A 23,997-nucleotide genomic window follows, 5' to 3' on the forward strand; every position below is an offset into this window, starting at 1 on the left:
TCTCTTTAAGCCAAACAAGCTTTTCCACCCGAGTCGTATACTATGCCTCATCATCTTTATCAATACACCCCTACAAGTGCAGAATCATCTAAGAATTTGTGCAAGTGACGTGACCTGTTGTTCTATTTATAGTATGAGGTATACAGAGTAAAGTGAAAAGGAGATAGGACTTTTCCTTGTGGAGCTCCAGTGTTGCTCACATCCATATCAGAAATACAGTCCTTGAGTCTCACAAACTGCAGACTGCTCAACAGATAGTCTATCATCCAGGACACCATAGGCCCATCCACTTCCATATCTCTGAGTTTACCCCTTAACAGAGAAGGCTGGATGGTACTGAAGGTGTTGGAGAAATAAAAAACATAATTCACACAGTGCTGCCAGCTTTGTCCAGGTAAGAATAAACCTTGTAGAGCAGATCAAAAATTGTATTTATCCTCCACTCCAATCTTTGTCTGATAGGAAAACGGTAGTGGGGTCCAGGTGGTCTAACATAAGAGGGTTCATATAATCCAGGACCAGTCCCTCAAAGGTGTGCATGATATAAGACGCAAGTGCCACTGGTCTGTAGTTATTAGGTGAAGAGGTGCCTACCCTTCTTTGCTCTTTGAAATGATAACAATGCAGGATGTTTGCCAAAGTGGTACTTTCTGAAGTCTTACGGAGAGATTGAACTGGTCCATAAGAACACCACAAAGCTAGTCAGCACAGGCCTTAAGAACTCGAGGACTGACTCCATCTAGTCCCATAGCTTTTCTTGTGTGTATCTTCCTCAGTTGTCTCCTTACTTGGTCTTCAGTTATGGACAGTCCACAATGATGGTCAGAGGTGGACATGTCACTGGCCATTCCAGCTGACATGTTAGGAGTTGGAGACTGGTCATTGGAAGAAGGTGGCAGTGGGAGGGTAAATCTATTAAAAAAGCTTCTTTAGGGCATTAGCTTTGTCCACATCCCCTTCCAGCACATGAGCCCTGAATTGCATGAGTCCAGGAAGTCCATCTCAGACATCCTTCATGTTATTCTGAGTGAGTTAATTTTCAATTTTAGCTTTGTAAGCTTCTACACCTTCACTCAGTTTTCCCTTCAGCACACGCTGTATGCCCTTCAAAGTCTCTTTGTTACCAGATTTGAATGCTCTCCTTTTCTCATTCATTAGACCTTTGAGCTCATTAATAATCGAGGGTCTATTGTGTGGAGAGCAACACTCTGTCTTTGTGGGTACACACAAAAGGTAATGCAGTCTGTGAAGCAGTGACAGACTCCCTCAAAATGGTCTACATTTGCCTCACACATCATTTCCAAGTGTGTCGTTTGAAAGTTGTCATCCGGAGCTATTTCAGCCTCCAGTCTCCACTTCCTCACTATTCTGGTGGTAACAGGTTGCTCTCTAACAACGGGCTTCTTGCTGGGAATAAGATGAATTGGGTTGTGGTCAGATTTGCCTTAAGGAGGAAATAGATTGCACTTAAAAGGCATCTTTAATATTTGAATACAGCAGATCCAGTTTATTTCCTCACGTGGAATTGGTCACAAACTGCTAGAAATTTGTCATTGTATGTTCCAAAATCACAAGGTTGAAGTCACCACATATTATAACTACAGGGTTAGAGTGAGTCATCATTAAAATGTTGGTGACAGACTGAGTCATTTCAATTGCTGAGTCCCCATTTGTGGAGGGCAGAATATAAACATTAATAAGGATAATACATCATCTCCCTGAGCAAATAATGTGGAAGAATTCTGACAGCCAGAATTTCAAATTCTGACTTACAAACTGTAGATTTAACTGTAAAATGCCACCTTTAACACCATTCCTCATTCATATAGATGCCCATTCTCCCTCCTGTCTTTTTTCCACACCACACTAAATCTCCATCTGTTCAAATAAGATGAAATCTGTCCAGCATTAAAACAGCGTCAGATGCAGATGTTTAAAGCCAGCTCTCTGTAAAGCACAAAATGCCACTGTGCCTTTATGTTCCATGGCAACCTATAGTCATAGACATCTTGTTTGGCAGTGATCAAACATTTGCCATTACAACAGATAGTAGACCTTTTCACCTTGTTTTTACTCTCGTGTCACAGCACATCGCTCTCTCCGGCTTCTTTAGTAAAGTGTAACTGAGGTACTTAGGCGCTTGCGATCGTAGTGCAAATAGCAGATTACGGGAGTGTTAAATGTACCCCGCTTTCATTTTCTCAGTCTCTTTTATTATTTCAGGTGTTGCAGACATAAAGATGCCTTCAGGTTCTCTTTGCAACTCCATCCGAGCTTGCAGCCAGTTTGAAGTGCAGCCACAGCAAGCCTGGGCTAGTGTGCATTACAGTTCATTGATAATTTTAAAATCCATTTATCCGATTTCTAGTGGCTACAAGAAGCCAGACCAATTCTAATTTTAAATAAGACTAGTTTACTTGTTTAAAGAAGTAAGGCACTATCTAGAACCAAAGAACAGTATAAACATCAATCCACAACAGGCGACACTCACTCAGACGGAACCAAGTTAAAACTGCAAAATTTAAATGTACCAACCCGGTCCAAGAATGTTACAATACCAATGCTGCAGAAATACAGTAAATGCTGGCTTCTCTCCACGCTATGATGAATAAGCAGGTTACAAAATAGTGTTTCTGGGATATGGGTGAAAAAAAATAGAGAAAAAAAAAAACATCTGAAAAAAAATAAACTCCATTCTATTCATCAGCATTCTGGAATGTGCTAATGACCACACTTCAATTTCCAAATATTTGATGGTCATTTTTTATGGTATAGTAACTTAATATATAAACTGTTGTACAGTTGTACTTCATATAGTATGTATGTAATGCTCATTGTTGTAATAATTTTTGTAATGCAGACAGTGTCATAATACCAAATCTTCCAATTCACTCACCCACTCATTTTCCCAACACTGAAATGGAATTTTTGCAGGGGTTTCTTTATGTTTCTTTTAAAAACTTTTGAAGTGACAATTGGAAATCTTTATTTATTTAGAATACATTACTGCCATTGTATATTATGGCGGACGGCCGGGACACCTTTTTGACACTGGGTCTGGAGTAGCTGTCACGGAAGGCACGCTACGTCCTCCGGAACGTGTGGTGGCAGCCCTCCTGGGTTATATCAGGGCCACAGGCGTGGGATTTCAGGGCTCAGCCCTGTTGGGCTCCTTGGCAACCACCGGGAGAAGCTACACGGCTTAATGAGCCTGTGTGGGCTGGAATTCAGCCACACCAGGAAGTGCAGCCTGAATTAGGTTAATTATCACTTGAAGCACTTCCGGGGGGGCTATAAGAGCCTGCAGCCACTACTCGAAGCGCCAGAGTCGGGAGGAGGAGGACAAAGCTACCTGGGAGGAATGGAGGAGAAAGAGTGTGTTTTTCTTTTGGTGTGTTTTGGAGACTGTGTAGGGCCTGTAGGACATAGGGAAGATGTGGCCCACGGCTGAAGACAAAAATAAAATATTTTTCTTCATTTTTATACATGCCTCTGCTGTCAGTCTGTGTTAATAGCGCCTTTGCCACAATATAGTGATCAATGTCAATTCAGGTTGGAGAACATGCACTGGTACTAACCATTACTCTCTCTTCTGTTTCCTTTTCCGGTACCCTTTTCCACCACCATCTACTCAAAGCACTGTGATGTTCCAACAATGATGGATGGATTAAAAGCCAGAAGTCAATATGTCACTGGATAGCGTTCTTGTCTCTCAACCATATAGCCAAACAGAAAGCACCAGGACTCAAGACTTGGACCTTTGTCCTTGTGCAGATATATGGGGAGCACAGCACACCCATTTCCAGCTATGTTAATGATATCCTATGCTCTCAAAATCCATTTACTATCTTCATAGGAAAAGTCACCAGAGATATATAAAGTGTGCCGAGGTAAGCTGATGGCTATGCCGAAGAGGTAATTAAAGGCTAGGATCTTCGTTTTTATTCAGGACACTTGCAAGCCCAGACACTCAAGATTCCATGTTCAGTATCTCAAGAGCCCTGATCAGAGCCTCCATTGACTATGTAATGATCACATCATCATTAGCAAAGTCAAGATCAGTGAATCTTTCAACACCAACAGATGTCCCACATCCAATGGACCCCATTACCCTGCCCAATACCCAGTCCATGCAAGCATTGAACAGAGCAGGAGCAAGAACACCATGAATGTGTTCACGAGTATTTTGCATCATACTGTTACTTCACAGCAGCTTCTCATGTTATCCAATCAATCAATGGAAGGTGATTTGAAAGCACACAGATTGGGCTACTAAGGGTGCTATAGCTCCCTAAACCAAAAAGCATAGCATCCAAAGTTTAAGATCGAAAATATTATAAAGATGATTAAAAATCATCTCATTTTTAATTTACAAAATGTATTCAATTTGACAGGTGACATTCTCCAGTGCTGCTAAAACTTGTACCCAGCACACATGTACCTTTCGAAAGTTTACAGTTTTGTTTTGGTGAATGGGAAAATACCAAAGTCCTGCACCAAACAAAGATAAAAATTTAAGTTTGTGAATGTTTTGATATGTTAATATCAGACCCTATCAAAACGGACACCTTTTACATGAAATCCTACTCTGAAAACCTTTGGAAAGCCTAACACTAGAAATCAGGCTATTTTTGTTTAGCAGCGATCAACTGGCCCTGCGTGACTGGCTGTGGATTGTGCCTAGCTGTTTTCTGTAATAGGCTTTAAAAAAAACACTAAAAAACAACAGCTAAAGTGCTATTGTTACAGAACTTGGGGTGATAAAAGGGAAAGAATGTATTCTGGAGAATAAACATATTATTCAGTCTAAATATGAAATCAAATTTTCTTCATTTAGCTATGTCAGTTTATTCATCAATTTTGCAGGTTCCTGTCGATGCCAAATCTGACCTACTTGATCAGTATCCTTTTTTGCCTTCATTCAACTGCTTGATAATATTTGCAGAATAACCTTAAACAGAATTAAATTTAGCCATTCTCCAGCTGCGTATTTATGTAAATATTACTATTTTTGTTGTTCATTTAAGACTAACTTGCATGTAAAGCATTTCTGTGACATAACTTTTGTTACTTTATAATCATTATTTGGCAATTCCAAATATTCTGACTTTCGGTACAATTCACAACACTCATCCAGCCATTCAAGAAACCACGAGTAACACCAAGCACTGTTACTACAAGCAGAAAACAAAAAAAAAAATACAATGCTGCTATGCCAAAACAAAGAAGCTGGAGGAAAAGAATGATTCACAAAGTGAAGTAAATTTATAGTTCACTCTGCATTTTTTGACAGAATCTAAGAGAGCTTTAAAAAGGAGTTTAAGAACTCTAGATGCTTAAGATCATATTTGTTTCATTGTTAAAAAAGAAGTTGGGAGTGCATCACACTGTAAAGAGCCCTGACAGGCTACCAAAATACAGAGGAGCTTATCCCAAATCAAAAATAGGCAAAGAAAAGACTTGAAACCGCCCCCTTTGGATACTTTCATTCGCGGGATATATAAAGGTGGATGTAACAGAAGAGTGAACAGTTTCTTGTCAAATATCCCAAAAAACAAAAAAACACAACTTAGTGGGTATAACCAATAATTCTATTTCCTTGTTGTGAAATGCTCTTCAGCAGTTAAGACAGCCTTCACTTCCAAGCTGAAATGGACACCTATTACCTATGTTTAAACAGATAGGTGATATAGGGGTGGACAAAAGTTGGTTTACAGTTTTGAGTACGCAAAAAGTTAATAAAGCTATTGTAATTATCATAACCTTCATGTCTTTTTCCATACGACCACCATAAACCTACTTTTACCCACCCCTGTATAAACTCCAAAGCAAAAACATTAAACGTCTCTAGAGTTAACTAACTCAGTCCTGCTGATCATGTATACAATTTAAATGTTAAGATATGTGTAGCCTATAGAAACCAGGAGAAAAATTATAAATACCTGTACATACATAAGGCTTGGGTATAGGTAACTGCATAGCAAAACTGTGGATATGTATTTCACTGCAACAAGAAAATGAATGCTACTATGGACGATATGCATGTAAGAAGTTTTACCATCACCATGTTGAGAGTATTTAAAGAAAAGGTAGATTTAAATAATGAATATTTTCACTGTGTAAGACGGATATGTGAGACTTTGTTCTAAAGTTAGGAAAATTATTTCTAACATTGAAGAATTAATGAACTGAAGAATCACTTAAGAAAATATTGAAGAATCACTGAATTTATTACATTTTTGAGTACATATTTAGGAAGGTCTTTCTTTTTTACATTTGGTTGAACATTTTTAAAATTTATAATAAAGTCCAATGAACTATACACCTTCACCACTTAGGCAAGAATAAGACGGTCTTATATAGATAATGTAGCTCTCAGTCCTCCAACAGAAAGGGTATATTTATAATAAAAAAATATATATGGCTGGATGTGTCTATGAAAAAGGAACCTTCCCACCTGCTACCTATTTTTCATACTTACCTGATACAATGTGTTGCTGGTAATTGTAAGATGATGGAATTGCGCCTACTGGGAGAGATGGTTTTGGATTGCCAGGCTGTACCTCCTCATCATCCTCACCAAAGTGATGGACCTTTTCGTACTTTTCTAAATATCTGTGAGGACATGCACAAAAATAAAAAATATGTAAATAACTCATCACAACTGGAACTGCAATAACTAACTACAAATTTTAAACATGTGTTGATTACCATTGCCAATACCTACCAAAGACTTGTCTGCAAGGACTTTGAGACCACAAACAGTTTAATTTTCTTAAACATTTATAGCACACTGGCACAAGTATTTATTTGTATCTCCTCTCTTGTGACCAGAATTTTGCTATTTTGCATTAGCACAAATTACTCAAAGGAATGAATAAATCTATAGTGAAAAGTGCAACATAAAATAAAGTTTAAATAAAATCAGTATCAGTTGAGCAAACACCGAGAGAATATCACCACTTTCTAAAATTTTTATTTTCTACAATTCTGTGTTTGAGATGTTGTTTTTAATTTAAACTGGTCTTTCAAGAGTTTTACAATAGTCAGGCCTATGACATTAAAGAGATTTTTTTTTGTTGCTCTTCCTTTTCACCTCCTTCCACTTCTGTGTTGAGTTGATATGCCTGATCCACCCCCTCTATACAGCTCGGTCCTGCGACCCCTTCCCCAGTCAGAGGCTCGTCCTTGAGATCACCTTTACTTTATCCGCCTATTTCCACTTAGCCTCCCCTGCTTTCTCTTCCCTTGTATTTCTATTTCATTCACTCTTTTCCCAACATATTCATTTTCTCTCCTCATCAATGTCCTTACCACTACGTCCTTGTACTTTAGGACATCTCTTCTATTTTGTTGCACTTCTGATTATGTAATTTCTTATTCTGTCCTTCTTTGTTACTCTACACACTCAACACTCTAATTTTTCCACATCCAAGTTCTTCTCCTGCACTGCCACTATGACCCATTAAAAAATAATAAAATCATACTAAAATCATTAAAACTACTAAGACTCACATATTTATCTACAAAAATCGTTATGTAATACAGCATGATTTTGCAGTAATTAGAAATTTTTGTGACATTTCCCAAGACAAAAGAGAAATTACCAGGGTTAAAAAATAATTACAAAAGCAAGGGACTATGTATCCATGCTCTCTTTTATCTTGCTATATCAGATATCCAACTCTAGGAAATTCTATCTAACTTTACTTAGCTCTATATCTTCTACAATTTTTACTTAGGCTGTCAAGTACATAGTCAATGACACACAGGGAAGCATTTTAACAAAAAAAAAATAAATAAAAAAAACTGTGAAAGAGTTATTTAAAATGTAATACTTTTCCTTTGGATCACAATGTTACTAGCTGCAGAGCTGGGTGAGTTGGAAGAATGGGTGGCAGTAATAATACAACTGTATCCTAGAACTTCTCTCTACTGTACACATGCCCTACTTTGGTCAGTTTATGAACCTCCTAATTTTATCTTTCCAAATTTAATTTCTTAATGTTGCTAAATTAGGCATCAAGAGCCAAAATAAAACCAAGGTGATTCAGGTAACCAAGTAGCACTGTACGCGCTTTTGTTTCATGGTAGTGGTATTCCTCGTCCAAAACAATGCTGAATAGACAAAACAACCAGAGATTAGACACATATATGTTTCCCCATTTTGGGCACAATCAGCACAATTACCTAATAAATGACTCACACTTTTCTGATTTAAAGACACAAAAAAAGGAAGATCTATGCATGCACAGGTAACCACTGCTTAGATTTGGAGCTCTGCATCTTAAAGAGAGTGGGGGATTTTGGGAAGTACTTACCAAGGTTATTATAGTTAACAATAAAAATAAAACTACACAAAATTATTAAAGTATCTGGAAAGACTAAATTAAATTTACTAAAAATATTTTTATAGTTTTGCGTTTTTTAATATTTTTCAATTAGTCTTTAACCCTTGTAACTCTGAAACAGAAAGACATCCCCCCACAAGCTGCCCACATATATTGATCCAGTGAATGGCAGCTGGTGATGGAGGGCGGGTGTTCACACAGCATTTGCGGTGACAGAGCAAGCTGAATACGGACGCGTAAATAGATGAAAATAGATTTACTGTGTGATAACAGTGAGAGTTCTTCAGGAGCCGATAGTGACAGCGTGGTAGATTCTCGTCCAAGTGTTAGTGAAGCATACCAAGGTGATAATATTGGTTTGAATAGGCTCAGTAGCTTTCAAAGCTGCTGTTCACTGGATCTCCGGGGCTCAAGAGAGAAGTATTAGATACAGATAATCCCTTACAGAATTTCAGACCATTCATTAATAACGGCATGTTAGCTACAATTCTGGCTGAGCCCAAGATACAGTACAGGTGCTGGTCATAAAATTAGAATATCATGACAAAGTTGATTTATTTCAGTAATTCCATTCAAAAAGTGAAACTTGTATATTAGATTCATTCATTACACACAGACTGATGTATTTCAAATGTTTACTTCTTTTAATTTTGATGATTATAATTATGACAACTAATGAAAAGTCCCAAATTCAGTATCTCGGAAAATTAGAATATCAATTAATACCAATGCAAAAAAAGGATTTTTAGAAATGTTGGCCAACTGAAAGGTATGAACATGAAAAGTATGAGCATGTACAGCACTCAATATTTAGTTGGGGCTCCTTTGGCCTGGATTACTGCAGCAGTGTGGTGTGGCATGGAGTCGATCAGTCTGTGGCACTGCTCAGGTGTTATGAGAGCCCATGTTGCTCTGATAGTGGCCTTCAGCTCTTCTGAATTATTGGGTCGGGCGTATTGCATCTTCCTCTTCACAATATCCCATAGATTTTCTATGGGGTTAAGGTCAGGCAAGTTTGCTGGCCAATCAAGTACAGGGATAGCATGGTCCTTAAACCAGGCACTGGTAGCTTTGGCACTGTGTGCAGGTGTCAGGTCCTGTTGGAAAATGAAATCTTCATCCCCATAAAGTTCATCAGCAGCAGGAAGCATGAAGTGCTCTAAAACTTCCTGGTAGACAGCTGTGTTGACCTTGGACCTCAGAAAACACAATGGACCAACACCAGCAGATGACATGACACCCCAAACCATCACTGACTGTGGAAACTTAAAAACTGGACCTCAAGCAACGTGGATTCTGTGCCTCTCCTCTCTTCCTTTGGAAATCAAGGTCCTAGAGTCTGGAGGAAATGCAAAATTTACTTTCATCAGAGAACATAACTTTGGACCACTCAGCAGCAGTCCAGTCCTTTTTGTCATTAGCCCAGGCGAGAAGCTTCTGACGCTGTCTCTTGTTTAAGAGTGGCTTGACACAAGGAATGCGACAGCTGAAATCCATGTATTGCATACGTCTGTGCATGGTGGTTCTTGAAGCACTGACTCCAGCTGCAGTCCACTCTTTGCGAATCTCCCCCACAGATTTAAATGGGTTTTGTTTCACAATCCTCTCCAGGGTGCGGTTATCCCTATTGTTTGTACACTTTTTTCTACCACATCTTTTCCTTTCCTTCGCCTCTCTATTAATGTGCTTGGACACAGAGCTCTGTGAACAGCCAGCCTCTTTAGCAGTGACCTTTTGCGTCTTGCCCTCCTTGTGCAAGGTGTCAATGGTCGTCTTTTGGACAACTGTCAAGTCAGCAGTCTTCCCCATGATTGTGTAGCCTACAGAACTAGACTGAGAGACCACTTAAAGGCTTTTTCAGGTGTTTTGAGTTAATTAGCTGATTAGAGTGTGGCACCAGGTGTCTTCAATATTGAACCTTTTCAGAATATTCTCATTTTCCGAGATACTGAATTTAGGACTTTCATTAGTTGTCAGTTATAATCATCAAAATTAAAAGAAATAAAACATCTGAAATACATCAGTCTGTGTGTAATGAATGAATGAATCTAATATTCAAGTTTCACTTTTTGAATGGAATTACTGAAATAAATCAACTTTGTCATGATATTCTAATTTTATGACCAGCACCTGTATGTATACAGCAACTATTAAACAGCAGCACACACTAAGCCAGATTCCAAGTTGCAAAGAAGTCTGACATCCGTTATGATGTGCTGCCGCATTTCTTTGGGCTTCTTGTACAGTATATCAAGATTTAATTCAAACACCTGAAGTTGGAATGTGCTGGTCAACAAAACCTTTACTGTATGGACAGAAAAATCACGAGTGAATTCATAAGCCTGGAAAAGTTCACCCCAGACACCACAGATCCCTGCAGCCTTCTGTATCCTTAGCTGGTTCACCACCTGTGCAATATCAGTGAGACTGGGTGGTTCACAGAAAATTGGTGGATCAGCCTCTAACTAATAAAGGAGTACAAGGTTAGTGAAACAGCTCACTGACAGCAAAGTAACATTATATCTTTTAATATGCACAGATAGCAAAGGAAATTCATCATTGGGAATGAAGCTTCCAGAGGAGTTCAAGTGAAGTACAATTCTCATGCAGGGCCATCAGTAAAGGGCTTTAGGTCTTTTAGTTATGTTTCATTTACATACGTTGTTTTAATTTTCTGGAGAGTGGCACATTAGTATCTCACCACTGAATATTTAGATCCATGGTAGTTTGTTTGCTTGCAAATGCATTTGTACAGGAAATGGTACGTTTACTTAATTAGTGTCATACCTCATTTATAAAAAGGATTTTTTTTTTCCCAAGATCTGACTTGTTCAGCTCTTTATACTGTATTAATTTTGATGAGCTCCATTAGAACCAACAAGGATGCAGTTAATTTTCAAATAACTTTTTTCTTCAACATCTTTATTTGACAATGATGGGTTGTTTGAATTATAATCTATACTGTGGGGTAAATACAATGCACTGCTAGAGTTTAATAATAAAAAGCATCTCATTTCATGCTTTTTCAGAATATGATGATCCTGTTGCTTCAGACTTTCATGTAGGAGCATATATTGAAGAAAAAAAAAATAAGTACTGCTTTGTAAAAACTCAAAAACACAAGTACTGCTGGATTTAAAACAAAGTAATCTTACCAGACACAAATGCCCTTTGATATGCTAAAAAGCAAGGTCTACAGACTGCCTTTTTAGGTTGCAGGTTGCTATGTGAAAAAGAACTATTCTTAACCATACAAAAAAACACACCAATTACTGTTTTATGGAATACAGCGATTAGAACAATGCACTTGACATACAGAGGGTGTTTTGTAAAGGTCCCTGAATTACACCAGATGTTGCTGGGAATGATTCTAGTGACCATGTGATGGAAAACTGGACTAAGCAGGTTAGAAACTGGATGGACAGACAGAAAGAAAAATACTATTAACAATTAGCTTTTTATTTTATTTCTTTGCAAAGCACGCAATCATTTATTTAATGCTGAATTTTAGCAATACCTTCACATTATTTATCACATAGTCAGAGATGGCAAAGAGCCATAAAACTCAGGAAAGATGTAACTCTATTCAAAACCAAATCTGTTTTAATTATAAATGTAGAAGGGCGCCCACAAACTATAAAAATCATGATTTTCCTTGGATGTATCAGAACAACAAGGTTTTCAGCATCACTAAAAAAAACAAAACACACTAATATAATTACACATACAGTGAGTACAGAAAAGAATACCATCTTTGAAATTATTCACATTTTGTTGTTTTAAGCCTAAGATGAAGACGCACACAAAAATAATTTTATCTTTATTTACCCAATGCAACCTATGACATCCAACTGAATGAAATGCTAATATCACTAAATGGTGCCATTTCTTCAGCTCGGCTAAAGTTATCAATACTTTAAATTGTTTCTTTCAAATGGATTTTACACTAGTCAACCCAGCAAGGTATACTGTAGAATTGTGGATTTTCCCGAAACGCCCTAAAAGATAGACTTAAGGATTAAACAGTGATTGACCCTGTGAAAGGGTATGTAAATGAGTGGTCCATGTGTTGAGTTGTGCTCCATCCTGGGATGTATTCTGCTTTCCTGCCTTACATCATTTTTCTGTAAAGAAATAATAATAAGGTTCAAGTCATAGACTAGAACACTACTGCTCATGTGTAGAACTCAACTGACATAGTGAACTTCCAGGCTTAGAGTTAGGACAAAGTGGCTTTCATCTGATTAACTACAGTAGGTAGGTAGGTAGGTAGGTAGATAGGTAGATAGATAGATAGATAGATACTTTATTAATTTGTAATACTTATTGTGCTTTAATTTCAAATTCTTTTACATACCTATATATATATATATATATATATATATATACACCTCTATATATATATATATATATATATATATATATATATATATATATACCTATATATATATACACCTATATATATATATATATATATATATATATATATATTTTTTAAATAATTCTGTTGAAGCATGGTTGAAAATCAATGTCTGACTTTCATTGGTTAAATTTCATAGAATTTTTATTTATTATTACTTTTGTCAGATTGAAAGTTATTTTCTTTCATTGACTGACCATTTTGTCCACGTGAGTTTTTCTTTCATTGACTGAAGGGTATATAACAATTTTGTCCGTATGTGTATATATATATATATATATATATATATATATATATATATATATCTATATATATCTATATCTCTATCTCTATCTATATATATATATACAGTAATCCTCGCTATATAAGCTTTGACTTTCGGGTTTCACTCTATCGCTGATTTTAAATGTAAGCACATCTAAACATATATCACAGATTTTTCACTGGTTCGCCGCTTTCTGCGGACAATGGGTCTTTTAATTTAGGTTACATGCTTCCTCAGTTTGATTGCCCAGTTGATTTCATACAAGGGACGCTATTGGCGGATGGCTTAGAAGCTACCCAATCAGAGCATGTATTGCATATTAACTAAAACTCCTCAATGCTATAAGATATGATCCGGGGTTGTGCTTGTTTGCTTCTCTCTATCTTTCTCGCTCTCTCTGCCTGACGGAGGGGGTGTGAGCAAAGGGGCTGTTTGCACAGAGGACACGGACGCTCCTCTACAAAATGCCGCTTTATCGCGGTGCTTCTGTATACTTAAAAGCATGTATTGATTTTTGATTGTTTGCTTTTTCTTTCCGAGCTCTCTCAGACATTCTCTGCTCCTGACGCTCCTTTATGACGCGCCCTTTGAAGATAAGATATGTTTGCTTTCTTTTAATTGTGAGAAAGAACTGTCATCTCTGTCTTGTCATGGAGCACAGTTTAAACGTTTGACTAAAGGGTGTTATTTCATGTCTAGAGGGCTCTAATAATGTTAACCGGGTGGAAGAGTTTATAAGGGCTTAAAATATATAAAATTAACCACACAAACGTATGGTTTCTACTTCGCGGATTTTCACCTATCGCGGGGGGGTCTGGAATGCAACCCCCGCGATCGAGGAGGGATTACTGTATATCTCTATATCTATATCTAGATCTATATATCTATATCTATATCTATACTAATAAAAGGCAAAGCCCTCACTCACTCACTGACTCACTCACTCACTGACTCATCACTAATTCTCCAACTTCCCGTGTAGGTAGAAGGCTGAAATTTGGCAGGCTTATTCCTTACAGCTTACTTACAAAAGTTGGGCAGGTTTCATTTCGAAATTCTACGCGTAAGGGTCATAACTGGAAACTATTTTTCTACATATAATGTAATGGAGTTGAGTTGGAGATGGCGGGGGGGAGTTTAGTGTGACATCATCACGCCTCCTAAGTAAGCACGTAGAGAACAAGGAAGAACTCCAAACAGCGATGAGCACAAAACGCCATTTCACAATTGAGAAGGCAGAAAAACATTATGAAGCAAATGATGCATACAAGCATATTCATAAGTACAGCTACTGCGGAAACAAAGCACGGCGTGAACCGTAAGTTTATATTAAATTAAGTTCATAGACAGGCTGCCACTAGCGTTTGTAATTTAGTGCCTGCCCATATAAGGCCGTCCATCAGCGGCAATCCAATACAAACACTGCCGGTAAATATTCAGGTGTGAAGGACTGTGCTTATGCAGAGGAAGATGAGATGGTCAGGGTGGTGTTTGGCACAAACTCATTGAAACTGCGAGAGAAACTTTTAAGTGCGGGTCTTAGCTGACATTACGAGATGGCACCAGCACAGCTGGGAACCTTCGATGCAAGAACACCAAGCGGCTCCGTGAACTGGCGCAGTGCACAGACAAAAGCAACAGTTCCAAAGAGTGCTGAACAAAACCGAATTACACAATTGAGAAGGCAGCAAAAAAATATGAAGCGTCTGATACATAGAATCATATTCATAAGTGCAGCTACTGCGGAAACAAAGCACACGGTGGAAAAAGTGAATGTCCGCTAAAGGAAGAAAAAAAAACCTGTGCATGCAGTTTGTCACATCTCAGATAAAGAGGAAGGCGAGCTGTTTATTGATGCAGTAAGAAACTAATCGATGAATGAAACCTCTTATCTTTACAGCGATTGACAAACACGGAATGTAACTTGAACACAACACATACAAATACGACCTGATTGAAACAAATAATGATAATCAAATCCTTGATGACAGCAACATTCAATAACACTCACAAAACAATTACTGTATATTGACAATCATGTTACGTTATTTTTAAAATGTTCCCTTTTCTTTTCATAACTTCTACTTCTCCACTGCGATACGCGGTATATATATAAATGTATATATATACCCGATCTACAATACATACTTCGCATAGACAAGCCACACGCTGTGGCTAATTGTAGAGTCTTCGCCTCTAACGCCGACATTCGAGGTTCGATTCGAGAGGGATGCACTGAGTATGTATGCGCTACCGATTCATTTTACCTTCGATCTCCTTGGTTTGGGGCGTATGAAAAAATATTAGGTTAGCAGAATCATGTTACGTTATTTTTAAAATGTTTCCCTTTATTAGCACAAGCACAGCTGAGAAGCTTCGATGCATGTACTCCATAGCGTTAAAAATAACACATTTAATCACACTTTCAATTCCAAGCAAGCGGGAACTTTTGTCAATGCATGATTTCCTGGTACATCCATTACACTGATGCACACATCACAGCTACAAAAATGTTAGAGTCGGAATAAAGCGCGTTCCTACGACTGATCATTTCGACTTCCGCGAAGCCTTGATAAAAGCATGGTTTTGTGCACACTGAAAAGCAAGCAAAATTAGATGCATTACAGAAAGCGGACTTTGTGGCTCTTACTGGGGATCATTGGACTTCCGTGACCGTTAGTAATTCTAAATACATCTAATTACAAAATGTTCAATGATCACACTGTTTTAGCCTAATGTACAAAATAATTTTGGCTAATGTTACTCAGAGTTTAAAGATTAAGTTGGTCAAATTACCTTTTATGTTTCTGACTTATTTTTTAAGAAGAAAAACTGCACTTTATGTTGAAATTTTGGTTATTATTATTTAAAGACAATACTATTCTGAAAATCTACTTAAAGTACTTAAACTACCACTTTATTTTTAAGTCTGCCCAATTTTAACCAGGGATGATATTTTTGTTTCTGTTTTGAATTCAAATGCAGTTTAAAGGTTTTTTTCAGAAATTAAAACAGCTTCAGTTTACAATATTCATGTACATGTCTATTATTTGATTCTGTCGCCCACTAAAACACTTTTAAATTAAAAAAAACATTTGCGATTTGGGGCAAATTTACGTGTCGATTACATACGATTAATCAAGATTAATTCTTACACAGCCTCTAATTAATTGGATTAATTTTTTAATCGAGTCCCACCTAATATATATATGTAGATTTATATATATATATATATATATATATATATATATATATATATATATATATATATATATATATATATATATATATATATATATATATATATATATATATATATATATATATATATATATATATATATATATATATATATATATATATATATATATATATATATATATATATATATATATATATATATATATATATATATATATATATATAATATTATATATATGTGTCTGTGTGTGTATATATATATATATACACATATATATATGCCAGCAACACTCATGACAATGACAAAACAATTACATTGTCAATCATGTTACGTTATTATTAAAATGTTTCCTTTTCTTTTTACTTCTCCGCTGCCAATCGCAGGTATTTTGCTATATCTATATTTATATATATATATCTATATTTATATATCTATAGTATATATCTATCTATATCTATATATATCTATATATATATAAATAGATAGATATGACAACAACACTCATATCAATGACAAAACAATTACATTAACAATCATCTTACGTTATTTTTAAAATGTTTGCTTTTCTTTTTCATAACTTATTTAACACACTACTTCTCCGCTGCGAAGCGCGGGTATTTTGCTAGTACCTATATATATATAAAACTGACTGAAAATTGCATTTAATGTGTCTGAGAAACCTAATTCGATTTTTCCTGGGATTCGTAAGTGTATTATAGGTTGAAAAGGTAGCACAAAATTTGCCCTATTCTGCTTTCTTTCTGATTAACACTAGAATTACCAAAGCCTATGAAAAAACTTGTAATCCCCGCCCAACTTAAAACCATTTGCACCTCTTCATCAGCGTCTTTTGCTTTGTAAATGTATCGATAAGCACAAGCAGCCTGCTATCCCATCCCCCCACCACTGCAGGAAGGGCAAAAAGCTCTCTCAGATCAAGCCTCGTTTATCTAGGAGAGAGGTACCTGGAGCTGTATAGGGTAAATAATATATTGCTATTTGGAAAACATGCATTTCATGTGTGTTCCATGTCTACAAAGATCTATGTAAATGTAGGATGACAGGAAATGCAAAAAATATTTAACACAAACTTTTTTCAAGTTTTAGTAATAACATAATTTTGACATGTGTATAATGTGTGAAAACTTAAGTCCAAATATAAAATAAGCACTTTCACAAAAGGTACAAATAACAGAACAAGTGTGCTTTTATTCAAGACTATAACAGAAGAAAAAGAAATCTGGTTAGTGTACCTTGTTGTCACGACAGCTTTGGTAATACTAAGAACTGCTGACTCATAATCAAGAGGTTGTGGGTTCGAGCCTTGCAGAGTCCCAAAATAAATGTTTTGAGGAGTGAGCTGCTCTTATTGTTACTATTATACAATAAAAACATATATTTAATTTGAGTCTGTAACAGGCAGTGTAAATGTATGGTACCTGTAAAGGTTAGCATTTTTTTTTTTTAAATTCAGTTTTATTCTCTCAGTCACATTCACGCTCCCCCGATCTGACACTGCTGTTTGCAAATAAAGATGTGCTATAACAGAGGTGAACTCAGATGATGATGAGGGTTCTACATCGGAGAAAGAGAACAGAAGCCCACCCCGCAAGAAACGTCCATTCACATATAAGAAAAACACAGCTGCACCAGGGGTAAAGATGGCACTATATCTTCCTGCTTTTTGTATAAAGGCCATCACAAAAAATAAATTACAAACTGGACTTTGCACGATAATTTGTAATACTTTGGCTGTATAAGCCATTTTGTTTCGTGTTGAATGACAGTTATTTATATAAAAACATTTATATGTTACTTATATAAAAGCCAGACTGAATATTATTTACCTTGATTTATTTACTTATCTTCTTACAGTGTTAAGTCACAAGTAGACTGCAGAGCTTCATATGTTTGATATACACAAGCATGCTGGCAAAGTACTTCTGTACTGAAGTGACTTTGGCTGCAGGTGGAAGCTCCTGTCGCACTTTACGCAACTATTATGGTTCTACCATTGTCCAGAAACGGCTCCATAAACTTTATGACCTTAGTCTCGGAAAGTCTCTCTCGTGGCATGGCTAGGATCTTTTCTGTACTTATCTAGGAAAAGATCCCAGTGGACTGCAGCTGAAGTCAATCAGATACAGGAAGCTCTGCAGTCTAGTTGTGACTTTACGCTGTAGGAAGATAAGTAAATAAATCAAGGTAATCAATATTTGATGTGGCTTTTATATAAGTAACATATACAGTGGAACCTCGGTTCACAAACACCTCGGTACACGTACAACTCGGTTTACGACCAAAAAGTTCGCCAAACTTTTGCCTTGGTTCATGAACAAACACTCGGTATACGAACAAGCCAGTTTCCCTTTAGGTCTGTACATGTTCAGTCTCTCCCTGTACATTTCCTGTGCAGCGAGAGAGAGAGCGCGACACACACACACAGGCGTGTGAGACAAAGGCAAGCACACACACACACACAGGGCGGGAGACCGAGGCGCGCACACACACAGGGCGGGAGACCGAGGCGCGCACACACACAGGGCGGGAGACCGAGGCGCGCACACACACAGGGCGGGAGACCGAGGAGCGCACACACAGGGCGGGAGACCGAGGAGCGCACACACACAGGGCGGGAGACCGAGGCGCGCACACACACACACACAGGCGCGCAAGACAGAGGCACACACACGCACACACTAAAGACAGAGAGAGAGTGAGCGAGCAAGCGAGAGAGGGAAGGCTGGATGCATAAGGTAGAAAAGGCTTGTTTTTGTTTTCAGTTCTGTTTACAGCGATCGGTTCATAGTGTGCATTGTGGCAATATTACTTTTCTTGGTGGTTTATTAAATTATGGACTTTTCAAATGTTCATTTTTTCCCTGTGCTTAAAAGTCATTTATATAAAAAAAAAATAAAGTGTTTTTTGTGAGCGGTTCCTAGCACTATAGCACAAACTATTGCAGTGTTAGTTTTCTTTGTTGTTCAAGGTTTTCTCAGTGTTATTCAATGTTTTTACATTTAGTTTACTATTACACTGTGCATTCTATGGTTTAATTAACTATATTTGTGCTTAAAAACTAAAAAAATATATATTTACAGTGGGTATGGAAAGTATTCAGACCCCCTTCAATTTTTCACTCTGTTATATTGCAGCCATTTGCTAAAATCATTTAAATTATTTTGTTCCCTCATTAATATACACACAGCACCCCATATTGACAGACAAAAAAAGAATTTTTGAAATTGTTGCAGATTTATTATAGTGGAAATTGCTTCAGTTCACGACCAAATCGGTTTACGAACAGAGTTTTGGAACAAATTATGGTCATGAATCGAGGTTCCACTGTACATGTTTTTCATATAAAGATCATCACAAAACAATCACAAAGTGGACTTTGCACGATATCTTAGCGAGCTCTGTAAGCTGTGCTGTTTTGTTGAAGGACAGGTCTCATATAAAAACATTTTTTTTTAATAATTGTTTGGAAAAATATCAATCTGTTTTCTAGAATTACCTTGACAAATACATACAAGGTTTTCCAGTGTGGAGGGCAAAATTTATCATTTAATTTCAGAACAACACTGAATCCTGTGGAGTGCATTCAACATGGGTCAACTGATTAACACAAGTAATTTTTGTAATTGCTAAACAGCAATCCCTTTCCTATTTAACAAAAAATGCACAGCAACTGATAATTCAGAACTTAATTAAAATTAATCACATCCTTTTGTAAATGTTAATTTATAAAAAAGAATTAGTATTGTTTATATTAAACATAGTGGCTAAATTTAATAAGGGTAAAAAGCAGCACCATACTAACCTTTAAGGATTACAATGAATAGAAAGTTTGTTTTGATGTGTTTTTCAAAAACAGAAGTCAAACAAAAGCTTAACAAAAAATCATAAAACAAAATTCACTTCAAGTTAGACAGCACACATTAAAACCATCCTTAAGTTTTAATGAAAAGAAAGCTTCTTCCCAGTTAATACAATATTAAATTCAATCAGGCATAGCTATCAAATGCAAAATAAGCCAACCTTGACAACCAAATTAACATCCCCATTTTAATACAACTTAAAATATTGGTGAAGTTTCAAGGTCAATGAAATATTAAATACTATACAATTTGTAACCGAGTGTCTAATAAGGTTACAATGTTTGCCTTGTCCTGAAGGGATTACATGAGAACAAACCTGTAAAGGAATTCACTCTCGGTATCAGAGGCAATGGGTTATACTAAACGAAAGTAGTGAAAGATAAGGAAATACTGGCTTCTTTATTTTCAAGCTAAGAAGAAGAAAAAAAAATAGCAGGTGTTGAAAGCTATCATAGAAATCAAAAATAGATTCAAGGTTCATTTAAACATTTTAATAAAAAACAACATTTTGACCAACGTTACAGTTTTAAACATTCAACTTGCAAATTCAAAAAATAAAGTAACATTGTTAAAACATCTTACAGAATTTGAAAAGCATACAAACTTAATTACTATAGCCAATAAATATGATGTTTCTAATTATTACAAATGCAAAAACTACTTAAAATGTTCTGTTGCAATTAAAATTACATACATACATACTTATGCTGCACTCTACTGGATAAATCTGTAACTGCAGTCATGCAGACTATCAACATTCAGAGCAATACAAATGCATGTAATAAAAAAAATTACACTCGGGCTTATCTGGTCACTTGCCACCTTTGACTACACAAAGATATAGTATGATTTTTCATAAACGTTACAGATATATAAAAAGTAAAATGCATGAATTTCGAAAATGTGAAACAAATAATAACAAAATATTTCAAATATTTAAGAAGTATGAACAAAACTTTTTTTTTTTTTTTTAATAAGTTAGGACTGCTAACTTTTGAAGGCTACTTTAAACAAATCTTCATCATGCACACACTGATCCCAAAGTAAGCCTACCTTTTCAAATAATAAATCCAGTAATGTAGGAATGCTTCATTACTTTAAACTCTACAATGTTACAACACAGAGAAGATGATCTTATCCTTATGATGGGGAAGATGTCTGCTGCCCTGACTTGGAGGAAAATGCATCAAATTCAAAATAATTTAAAACTGGATTTACTTACAAAAGTGGACACAGAAGAAAATAGCATTAGAGTAAAATCTAGGTGCTGCAATAAGTTTAGCTAACATAGTTTCACACATCTGCCCCCCTCTAAAGGCATGCCTCTAGATTCAACTACTCCACTTCATCTATCATTCTACTTTGTACTCAATGGTTGCTTAAAGAATCCTTGTATATATTAATTCATTCATTCATTTTCATAATTAAAAGGGCAAGATACTTTTGTGTATAGGTGTAGCCCACATACTCCAAGAAGTATTCCCATATTTCCATCGGTCTGGACAAATTCTCTTGGCCTTCAACACTTCACCAGACCTTTCTCTCTCTCACTTAGATACAAACAGAATAATCATTTAAACAAATTAAATATACCACCGTAGTGTTAGAATACATTTTTCTTTAATATTTTATGTCACTGTCCTGAACAACACTGTTAAAGTCTCCATTCACATGTATATGCTAAGTTTGGCACACAGGGGCTCAGCATTTAGAATTGCCAACCAAGCATAGACTAGATAGCCAAAGACAACTGGAGGATTGTATAGTCAGCTTAAACACAGAACAGTATTTTTGTCGTCTGTCAGTACAAAATCTTTCCTTGTTGGGAGAATAAGAACCAGCATGTAGGCATTATGATATTTCTGCATTTTGTGGAGGAGGAGTTCAGCCTCTACCTGCCCTTGTCTGGAGACAGAGAAGACCAGCAAGTGAAACAGACAGTATTAAAAAGCTTGGACAACAGCCAAACCCTTTGAAGCAAGTGTCGGCAAAGTCCGAAAACCCTCTCAGCGTGGGGACGAAAAATGGCAGACTGCGTAAATCCAGATTCCCACCTGGATAAAAGTCTTTGTCATATGCTTCCCGTCTGTAACCGCATCAACCGCCAGTAAATGTAAGCTAAAGTATATTTTTCTCATGTGATTCTTTACCGCCGTATTCACGATGGGAGGGATATCACCTTTTTTGTCATATTACTATATTGTTTAGTTACTTAATGTGCAGCAATTTCAAAAGAACACAATTTCCGGAGAGCAAATGCCTCTTAAGGAAACACGTAGCTGTCCGCATTTATTCATTTTTGTAACTTATAATATGTATACAGTATATTAAGTTCTAATACACGATCAGCCACAACATTAAAACTATTAACCTGTGAAGTGAATAACATTGTTAGGGATGAGATATACTGACCATCAGGTGAACATTCAGTGTTTGAAGTAGATGTGTTGGATGACTTTGACAAGAGCCAAACTGTGATAGCTAGACAACTGAGTCATAAGATATCCAAAACAGCAATTCTTTTGGGGCATTTCCCATGTGCAATGATTAGTACCTACAAAAAGTGGTTTAAGGAAAGACAACTGGTGAACCGGCTGCATGGGCATGAGCTCACTGAAGCATGTCGGAAGCAAAAAGTTAACCCATCTAGTTCTATCCCATGAATAGATATGGTAGCGCAATTGCTGAAAACCTTAAATGTTGGTCATGAGAGAGAAATTGTTATCAGAACACAGTGCACTGCGGTTTGCTGCATAGCAGTAGACCAGTTACAGAGCCCATTGTGACGATGTAGGTTCTGGCTCCACGCTCCCATGGCTGTTTGGGAACCCTTGAACCCAACACCGTTGATAATGTTACCGAGTGAGCTAGTCAATGGAGGCAAATTACTGAGCAAGGGGAAGGTAGAAAGTGCAAAAGTGCTTTTATTTAAAAACCAACAAAAACAGTCAACAAAATAGTGTTCCATAAATAGTGCAGATCTTCACAGTTCTTCATTAAATAAATAATCCATAAAAAGAACGTGGAGGTTAAAACACTAGGAAAAGCAAAACACAATCCTTAAAAACGAGAGGTTAAAATCTTCTCTAGGAAGCAGTTTTAAAAACCAACAACAAATCCGGTGCTCTTCTGTTAGCGTCTCACCTGCTTATCCCGTTTGGGCCAAGCAGCAGGCAAGACGCTCTCTGCAGCTGCCCTCCTACAACACACCCGAGACTTGATTACCCCAATAGCCAGGACGCTCACATTGGGGACTCCACCACCAAGCCTCCCGACTTCCGCTGCCTTTCCACGGCCTTCTGCGGCTCGTCGCTTTCCTCTAGGCACTCCCGCTACCTGCTCACTCAGCGGGAGCAACCTCAACTCAAACGTCTAGGTGTTGGCCTAACACCCAGCTTCCATACAGCTGCCCACGGCGCCGATCGCAGCTCACCAGACGCACACACCGCCTGTCCGTCTCTCATGCACCGCATGCTTCCTCGCTCCCTGTAACCTCCGTCCTCTTTCCTCATCTCCTTTCTCCTCTCTCCATTTTTTTACCACGAACGCTTCTTTCTTCCCCACAACCGACTCGCTTCTTTTAAAAGCGTGAGGGGCCATTACAGCTGTAGCATTAGCCACGGGAGCAATCACGAATGTGGGCAGTTCCTCACCTGTGCACACGGTGAGAAACGCCCACATCGACGACTGCCCCGCGGCTCGCTACAACGCCTCACGGCCGCCTCGGGTGCGGTGATTATCTATTTAAAATGAATGGCCTTTTGCTCAACGAGCTGTGGACCCATAACACCACACCCATTCTGACCCATTTACCACCGAAAGCACCTACAATGGATATTTCAGCATCAGAACTGGACCATGGAGCAATGGAAGACGGT

The 23,997-nt window shown here is 37.2% G+C and overlaps 1 protein-coding gene across 1 annotated transcript in view; it reads right to left on the minus strand.

The window, feature by feature from the left end:
• Positions 1–23,997, minus strand: part of arid2 (AT rich interactive domain 2 (ARID, RFX-like)) — a 172,181-nt gene that overhangs the window by 89,852 nt on the left and 58,332 nt on the right. The window contains exon 4 of the mRNA XM_039760879.1: positions 6,482–6,615. Coding sequence (XP_039616813.1) covers positions 6,482–6,615 — 134 coding nt within the window. The remainder of the gene's footprint in view (positions 1–6,481; positions 6,616–23,997) is intronic.

Source organism: Polypterus senegalus, chromosome 8 (genome assembly GCF_016835505.1).
Source record: "Polypterus senegalus isolate Bchr_013 chromosome 8, ASM1683550v1, whole genome shotgun sequence".
NCBI classification, from domain to species: domain Eukaryota; kingdom Metazoa; phylum Chordata; class Cladistia; order Polypteriformes; family Polypteridae; genus Polypterus; species Polypterus senegalus.